This window comes from Pygocentrus nattereri, chromosome 24, assembly GCF_015220715.1.
Source record: "Pygocentrus nattereri isolate fPygNat1 chromosome 24, fPygNat1.pri, whole genome shotgun sequence".
Classification (NCBI taxonomy): Eukaryota; Metazoa; Chordata; class Actinopteri; order Characiformes; family Serrasalmidae; genus Pygocentrus; species Pygocentrus nattereri.
The window spans coordinates 21124155-21134073 of NC_051234.1; the positions used below are offsets into that span (position 1 = coordinate 21124155).

At 40.8% G+C, this 9919-nt stretch overlaps 1 protein-coding gene across 1 annotated transcript in view; it reads right to left on the minus strand.

The window, feature by feature from the left end:
- cntnap2a (contactin associated protein 2a) overlaps window positions 1-5472 on the minus strand; it is a 655370-nt gene extending 649898 nt beyond the window's left edge. Inside the window, exon 1 of the mRNA XM_017717995.2 lies at window positions 5047-5472. Coding sequence (XP_017573484.2) covers window positions 5047-5131 — 85 coding nt within the window. The 5' untranslated portion in view covers window positions 5132-5472. The remainder of the gene's footprint in view (window positions 1-5046) is intronic.
- Between the last annotated feature and the right edge of the window lie 4447 nt (window positions 5473-9919).

Sequence of the window (9919 nt, forward strand, 5' to 3'; positions counted from 1 at the left end):
TGTTGCTGTTTGAAAACCAAGAAACTAAAAATTCAAAATAGCTTCAAAATTAAATCTTCTTTCACATACATTGACAGGAAAAACAGTAGTACACAGAAAGCTCCAGTTCCACAATTCCCTGCTGATCCATTTTACTGACCGGCATGGTCATGCACCCTGACCATCTAAAGTGGTTGATTTTAATCAGTTAAAAAAGAAACCACAATGTCTATGAATGGACCTCCAATGAGAGTAAGACAGGGTAAACAGGACATTTTCTGAGAAATGAATGGCTACGCTGATCAGCTTGACACTTGACATTATGCTCTGCTTTAGCGGCACATCTTTCTTCGCCAGCGTTCAGTTCCTCCCAGCGGTGGCAACCAGGAAAGCAGTTAATTAGCACACTCACACATAGACACACTCCCCTGATGTTGTCATCACTCGGTGATGCATCAAGTGTAGTGAGTGGTTTTTTTCCCTGCTAGAGTTCAGGTAAGATGTACAGAGATAATATCGTCTCGCCTGATTACACTGGAACATTAATAGTGTACTTATATATTTTAAAGCAAATAAGAACAAAAATTCTACACAGTTCAACCTGAGGACTTTGCCAGCTTTTAGTCAAGCAGTAACATAAGTTATGAAGACTGCCCTTCAGTAAACTGTTACTACTTATAGCACTACAGTGGTCCATCCAGCAACTACTAGTATACGACCTGAAGGGCCTGTTATATCCTTTTTTTATGTACACTTTAGTCTAAAGTTAAACCTCAAAAGAGAACAATGTGATTAACTGCAAGGCTGTACAGACGCAGTCACCAGTGTAACAGAATGAAATTAAACACAAAAAGGAATTCTGAACTAAATGTTAATCGCTAAAATCTAAAACGTAGGCTCCTTTCTTCACTAATAGGGAAGTAAAAATTTGAAAACAGTACAAATCCACAAAATTTGTACTTAAAGGTGCAGTGTATAAGATTTAGTGACATCTAGTGGTGAGGTTATACATTGCAACCATCTGAATACCCCTCCTTCACCCCTTCCTTTCCAAGTGTGTCACAGAACGTTGATCAGTTTTCTGCCATCACCTGTCCCCATGTTTTTGCTTCTTTGACAATGAAGATTCACCCTCCCTTGCTGTTTCTTGTGCTAATTATGAATTAAATAATAAATAATAAGTGTAAGTTCAGTGGGCTTCTTAAACTTCTCGCGACATCAAAATGCTGAGCCATCACCAGCAGCAACCACTGATTCTTTCTCTTTTTGCATTGTGCTAGCCACCTAATTCAAGCTGCTGCTTCAGTGTAAAAACACAAAAAGACTTGTTTAGAGCCAGAGTTTGGTTTGTCTGTTCTGGGATACTGTAGAAACATGGCAGCACAACACGGCAGCCTCTGTTGGAAGAGGACCTGCTCCCTATATAGATGCCAAGGGCTCATTCTAAGCTAATGGAAACCCAACAATTCACAGGTCATTATACACTAATGAAAACATAGTTTTCTATGCTGTAATCCATTTCCCCCTCAAATCTTCCAAATTTGATACCAAATTTACCAACAGAAAAAGCTCAGTGTCAGAGATTTCATATAAATATTCTTTCATGTTCTATAACACCAAAACTGAACAAATCAGAGACAATGCAGGATGACTATGTGCCACAAACGGCCACTGCCTGGCTAACACAATTTTGATTCCTGTCTGGCCCGATAGGAATCTCCCCTGCTGATGAATGTTAATCCTCCGGCAGACTCTGAGGAACATCTCCACTGAGACAAATTCACACTGACACGTTCACATTCCACTAAAATAACTTTGCGTCTGAGCAGGTTGTCTGGACGTCAGCTCATTTTTTGCTGGCCAGCGAGGGGACCAGCAGAAATGGCTACGGTCTCGATGTAATTAAAGAAATTACACTAATCTCGTCTCCTCCTAGACCCTGATGTGCTAAATGATTTGGTATGTTAACTCAGAGTTAAGCAACTAGGCTACTTTAAGATCGATTTAATTGAACTTCAAATTATAGGTCATGATGATTGTAGTGTTAACTCACTATAAGAGGTACGCACACAACACAGCAGGTTACTTTAGCTTAAAGAGGAATTCTATTGATTTTTTCAACATTTCTGAATAATTCAGTGGTTGAGATGCAAGCAGTCATTCAGATTAGTTTGATGGAAAATGGTTCATTGTGGAGAAACTTACTGAGCCAGATTTCTTTACAGTGGGGATGAAAGGAACCAGGCGTTGCCATGTGTACAGCAGTAATTTTATTTACTATTCTATCCAGTGAACCCCCACCTGTTTTCTTTTGATGGTGGCAAAATAGTGTTATAACTGTACTATGCCTTATAACACCCTTCAAATATTCGTTATATACATGATTCAGGCCAAAATCTTCTCAAACCTACCATACACCAATGTCTCAGGCGTCAGGCGGCATTAAGCTCTTCAGACGTCTGGTTCCTATCACCACCACAAGAGTTCTGACTCTAGATTAGGACATTTCACATTTTAACCATTTAATTATGCAAAATCATAAATAAAATGAAATCAACTTCTTCCAGTAAACAGGACAATATGTCTCACATTCTGTATCTTATTTGAAGTTCAGTAAAAAAGGCAACATAATTAAAATCAGTTGAGCCGTGCTCATACTTGAGTTCAGTTTAGTGTCATGAAGCAAAATCAAATCAACGTGTTTGTCAAAGGTATCCCAAATTCCCAGGCGTGTTTCCATTGTCCTTAACTGTAAAGATAGCACATTATGTTTAATCAAATAAAAGCACAATAAAAAAGCATTGCTTCAGCAGTCGGAGTGTCAGTGAGGTAGTTTTGATGCAGATCTTATTTCATGATGGATAAATATGACAAAGCAAACAGCAGAACTTTTATCTCGCTTTGGCTTGTTTGGTGTTGAATATGATATATTTTGCTTTAGTGAACTTGATCCTCACCTGGGAATGTAAGTTAGGCTGATGTTGAATAAATCTACACATGAACAGAGCAGAGAAGAAAAGCAAACTGGCAGATTAATTAGCACCTGAAACTTACAGTCACCTGCATGCATGAGCAAAGAAACACTGACTAGCATATACTGTGCCAATGTATTTATATACTCCTCTATGACCATGTTACCAATGATCATAGAACAGAAAAGAACCTTTACCCAGGCAGAGAAAAGCACTATTCAGCCCTGCAAAGAACCACTGAAGCATTAAATAGTCCTGAATTGTCACTGTAAAAAATATTTTGCAAAGCAGTTTAAGTGGTTTTGCTTAATTTACACATACAGTAAAAGAGTAAGCCATATTTTCCATCCATCCAAATCTGACAGCTCTCCAGTTCCATTTTTCAGAACCCTGTTAAGCGCTGAAAAGGTCATAAAAGCACAAAAAAGCAAATGAACCACTCAGGGACACACAAAACAGCTTCCTCTCGGGAATTAAAACACATATAGAAGTTAATCCATACCGCCTCGGGTCAGTTCAGTCAATTCATGTGAGGTAGACTGGACTCGCTTCTAAATCTGGTCTACATAAAAAAACACACAACTATTCCAAAGCCTTAATCTCATTATTCCTGACAAGCGTCCTGGCTGACTATTAGGCAACTTCCCTGAGTCATCTCACCTCTGTCTTTGAGACATTTATCAGTGTAGCGCAGAGCTCTTAGTCAATAGTCCTGAAATGTGATTTTTATTCATGTGTTTTTTATTTTTGCAACAAGAGTTTGCAAGGAAGCCTGTTTACTTCCCAAGCGGCATCGCTGAGCGGTTTAAGGAAGGGTACATGCCAGACCTGGATTTACATATGCCACCCAATTACCTAAAGCAGTCCACTTCTTCCACTCCTTCCTGAGTTTTTTTTCTCTCTGACTGCAAGGCAATCATTATAGCCGAGTCAAGAAAAGAAGACAAAACGTAACTTAAAACTGATGGACGCTCCAGGCTACAGTCCAGATTTCGCCTCAAAATAAAATCACCACTTAAGCCCAGGGAAGTCAAGGCATCTGCTAGAGCTGAGGCCAGGCATTCAAAAGGAAGATGTTCTCCTTCCCTGCTCCTCATTAGCCCAAGGGGGCAGCAGTGGTTGGTTACATTAGCAACACTGCAGGCTATAAAGAAACACAGTAAATTATTCAAATGCTTTGTTTGGTAATCAGTCTTTTGCACGAGCACATCCTGCATATTGCGATACACTAAGAAAAGAGAAGAAAATGAAGAACTGCATCAACTTGCAATTGGCACAGCAGATGTAACTGGTTCAGACGGAGCCAGTAGATGTGAGTTAAACTCCTATAGCCTCGAGAAAACAACACAAATGACACGTACTGAATTATGACCACTTGTTGAGGATTGTAACATGTGAAAATGTATATATTATGTATATATACATGTATTTACACATACATACATACATACATACACACACAAACACACACACACACATATATTTATATATATATATATATATATATATATGTGTGTGTGTGTGTGTGTGTGTGTGTGTGTGTGTGTGTGTGTGTGTGTGTGTATTTACATGCACATGTATGCAAATATAAACCAGATGGCCAATGGATGAAGGGCTACACTACTATATACTATATAATATGCTATATAAAAGCATGTATGTACTACTTATACATACTGTTTCTCTCTGCTAGAAACCCATGATGTATGAACCTGCATCCTCAACACATCATTGCAGACATGTTCAGTTGTTCAGTGGTCAGCAGACGGACTGTCCACCCAGGACCCAGTTTCCTCAACACCCTTCATTTATCCCTTTTTCTTTAAAGCCCAAAACAAACACCCTCCCCAATAACACAGACAGATGCTCAGCCCTGGTCAAGGCTTATGTCCATCTCTCGCTCTGCTCATTCAGCTAAGGCAACAAACTGTGGTCAGCCAGAGCTGTCCGCCGAATGGAAAGTGAACTGGCCAGTCGCGCGCGAGGGAAAACCCAACAGAAGCAATGAAGGAAAAGTGTGGGAAAGCTATGCTGAGCTGTGCAGCGCCCGAAGACCGGCCGCTGTGCCAAAGAACGAAGCATGTGCGCAACTTACGGGACGACGGGAGAGCCGCCGCTGAGCCGCTCATCAGGCTGACGATCCACATCAGCATCGCCAAACTGCCGTCCACGCGCAGCATCCCTGCCAATGACTCGAAACGAAGTCCCCAAAATCTCTCGCTCCCCTCTGTCCCTCTGCTTTCTCTCCAGCCTTGGCTCGAGGCTCTTTACCGCACTGTCCTCCTCCCAGACGAGCCGAGCGAAGCAAAGCGAGCAGAGAGTGTCTCCAAACTCGCGCTGTTAGATGTATAACACGCCGCTGCGCCAACGTGGAGCTGGGTGCTCACCGCACTTCAACGCAAAACGACTCGTTTCAGCAGCGAAACCCACTAAAAACACGAGCAACCGCAATACTTCAAGCCATGACTGGCAGAGAGGTCGCTGTCCAGGGTGCTGAAGTTACAGCGCCGCTGTCTCCCCGAAAAGCTCCGTCCATATAAAGACGGCAAAAAGCACCCCCCCCTCTCGATAACTCATATTGGTACAGTCCACTAAACAGTAGTGCAGTCCTCGCGGGACAGGGGGCCACAGCTTTGAGCGCCTTCTTATGGGCAGCAAACAAATAGATTTTTCCTCAGACTGGATGGGATTCCCCTTCAGCACCAATCTTGCTTTAAATGCGTACTCTGTGTTTGATTCGTGTGGAATTGAGCTACACGTTTCCACACGCTTACAAACTAAATGATATTGTCATGTTTCTTCACAATGTAGAGGAATGAGGCTCTGCTCATCAGTGCAAAGTCACAGCAGAGTCATCAGCTGCATTTTCTTGTTTCGTGGTTTCAAAATGTTTAGTCATTTCAATACTAGCCTATTTCCACTCACTGGCCACTTTACTGGAAACACCATTGTTGTATTTCCACCCACTGGCCACTTTATTAGAAACACCTATGTTGTATTTCCAATCACTGGCCACTTTATTAGAAACACCTATGTTGTATTTCCAACCACTGGCCACTTTATTAGAAACACCTATGTTGTATTTCCAATCACTGGCCACTTTATTAGAAACACCTATGTTGTATTTCCAACCACTGGCCACTTTATTAGAAGCACCTGCCTTGTGCCTCCACTCACTGGCCACTTTACTAGAAACACCATTGTTGTATTTCCACCCACTGGCCACTTTATTAGAAACACCTATGTTGTATTTCCAACCACTGGCCACTTTATTAGAAACACCTATGTTGTATTTCCAATCACTGGCCACTTTATTAGAAACACCTATGTTGTATTTCCAACCACTGGCCACTTTATTAGAAGCACCTGCCTTGTGCCTCCACTCACTGGCCACTTTACTAGAAACACCATTGTATTTCCACCTACTGGCCACTTTATTAGAAACACCTACCTTGTGCCTCCACTCACTGGCCACTTTACTGGAAACACCACTGTTGTATTTCCAACCACTGGCCACTTTATTAGAAGCACCTGCCTTGTGCCTCCACTCACTGGCCACTTTACTAGAAACACCTATGTTGCATTTCCACCTACTGGCCACTTTATTAGAAACACCTACCTTGTGCCTCCACTCACTGGCCACTTTACTGGAAACACCACTGTTGTATTTCCACCCACTGGCCACTTTATTAGAAGCACCTGCCTTGTGCCTCCACTCACTGGCCACTTTACTAGAAACACCTATGTTTCATTTCCAACGACTGGCCAATTTATTAGAAACACCTACCTTGTGCCTCCACTCACTGGCCACTTTACTAGAAACACCTATGTTACATTTCCAACGACTGGCCAATTTATTAGAAACACCTACCTTGTGCTTCCACTTACTGGCCACTTTACTAGAAACATCTTTGTTGCATTTCCACCTATTGGCCACTTAATTAGAAACACCTAGCTTGTGCTTCCACTTACTGGCCACTTTATTAGAAACGCCTACCTTATGCTTCCACATACTGGCCACTGTATTACAAACACATACTTACTGGCCACGTTCTTGGAAGCATCTACTTCATTCGTCTGCTAATTGGCCACTTTATTAGAAATGCCTCCCTTGTGCTTCCAGTAACTTTCCACTTTATTGGAACCACCTACCTTGTAGTTTCATTCACTGGCCACTTTATTAGAAACACATATGTTGTATTTCCTCCCAATGGGCACTTTCAACATTCTTGTGCTTCCACATAACGGCCACCTTACTGGAAACACTGTGTATTTCCACTGACTAACTTTACTAGAAACACTACCCTTGTGCTTCCATTCACTGTCTACATGTTTAGGAACACTGACCTTGTACTTCCACTCACTGGACACTTCATTAGAAGCACCTTTATTATACACTAGCAGATGGGTTCAGTCTCTAACTGCAGGTAAAGCTATTTATCTAATAAAGTAGCCATTCATATTACATGTAATTTAATACATTAAAAAGCAAATAGAGTCAGATATGGGTTAGCCTTTTTTGTACATTGAAAAAAATCAATTCCATCAAGCTTCCACCTGTACAGTTCACAACATGGAATTTAAGCAAATGAGACCACAAGCTGAACTGCTGCACTTCATTTAGATGTTTTTTTATTGATTGACTGGCTCTTAAGTAAAACACCATAATATAAATACATGCTTCAGCGACACCCTCCCGAGGGAGTTTTACCTGTGGTTCTTCTACTGAAAAAAAGTGTTTTGACTTAATTCATTCAACACGCAGATTGTAGTGTGCTATTTTGCCCACATGCTTTATAAGCTAGCCCCTCCTTCTCCCAGCAGACCCTGTAAGAAACACCATCTGTGCAACCTGAGCAGAAGAACAGCCGGTGCTTTCACTTTTTCTCCTGGCTCAGTCAATTCGAAGACAGTACAGAACTATGCTGCCTCTGAGATGCAATACATAAAGGTAAAGGTAGTACATGGTGTGTTATTCTTGCACAGTTGGAGGATTAGTAAAAAGAGTGAAAAGTGAAAATGAAAGAGTGAAAAGTCAAATGATGTGGAGACTGAGACAAGACAGAGTCTAAATGACGTCCAGACCAAGACCAGGCAGAGTTCAAATAATGTCTAGAACGAGTTCAAATGATGTCAAAGCAAGACTCAACAATCACCAATTGATCTTGAGGCCAACTCTGAGAGAAGAAGTCCAAGTGATGTCAAGACTGAGACAAGAAAGAATCCAAATGATGTTAGGACTAAGACAAGATTAAGTCCAAAAGATGTCAAGACTGAGGCAGGACTGAGTCCAAAAGATGTCGAGACTGAGACAAGAACGAGTCCAAACAATGTCGAGACTAAGACAAGACTGGGTTCAAAAGATTTTAAGACAGAGAAAAGACCAAGTACTTGAGATGTCGAGACAAAGACAAGAATGAGTCCAAAAGATGTCAAGACTGAGACAAGACTGAGTCCAAAACATCTCAAGACTGAGAAGAGAGCGTGTCCGAATAATGTGAAGACTGAGATAAGAGTGAGTCCAAAAGGCGTCAAGACTAAGACAAGATCAAGTGCAAAAGATGTCAAGACTGAGACAGGATCAAGTGCAAAAGATGTCAAGACTGAGACAAGTATGAGTCTAAAAAATGTCAAGACTAAGACAAGACTAAGACAAGACTGAGTCTGTTAACTTCCAGTCTTTTAACCATTCATAGTGCTACAACACTAGCTGTATGTAAAGAATTGCCTTATGTTGGTCCCCCCACTCTAACTCTAACACTAATTTGCACCCCTGCATTTGGGCCATATTGTTTGTCAGATCATGGTGTGATAACAATGTTTACTGATTAGTGAGCATTAGAGAACGTTTCTTATGAATCTGCAGTGATGTCATGTATCCTTTGATATTATATACTGTTCATGGGTAAATAAATATGTACAAGCACCATGATTTGCTTTTCTAAAGCTGCTCTTTTCTATAGTACTGCAGCATGTAACGTAAGAATCAATTTGTGCTTTGTTTATGATTCCCACTGAAAATAATAACCTGACTCGAATCAAACGTTGTGTTTCCACATGAATAATACATATTGCATCAACACAGTTATTATCTTTCAGTTTTCTTACTTTCAGCAATGATTGTGTTGATGTAATATGCTTTATTCATGTGGAAATGATACGAGTTCACAGTGGGGAAAGTTGGCCATTTTATTTTAATAGTGCCTCCTAAAATATTCTAATAATCAAACAATGAAAGGTATAATATTGTGCACATTGTAATGCTGAACTCTGCACGTCCTTGCATTTAAATAAAAAAGCCCCATATAATTCAGAGGGAATCAAAGAATGAAGATCAAATTTTGCGGAGGGAAAGTGCTTATGTCATGGATTTGTAAGTGCTGAATAGATTCACTCTGTGATCTGTGAGTTTCCCCAAAAGGAAGGAACAACTTCAACTGCTGTGGCGTATATGGCCATTTAGTAGCCGGAGAGAGTAATGGCTTTCTGAAATGTTTCATAGCCATAATTAACTAATGGGTCTTGGGAAAGTAGCAGGAATCAGCAAAAAGCACAACTGATGCGCATCACATTACATCTTGAAGCTCAGGAGTTATACATAAACAAAGCCACAGACTGTGCAGGGGTATACATAAACTAGATTACTTATTTTACCATTTATCAGTGCCAGATATGTCAGTGTTTGCACATTACATATTCATTTATTTATTTACATGCACCCGAAGGCCACTTTATTAGAAACACCTGCCACATACTTCTACTTACTGGCCACTTTATTAGAAACACCTATGTTGCAGTTTCACTCACTGGCCACTTTTTTAGAAACACCAAAGTTGTACTTCTACTTACTGGCCACTGTATTAGTTTCTACCTTGTAGTTTTATTCAGTGACCGCTTTATTAGAAACCTGTTTAAAGAGAGATCAAGGGGCATTGCAAAGCTGCGCCTGCATGCGCCACCCCATCCTG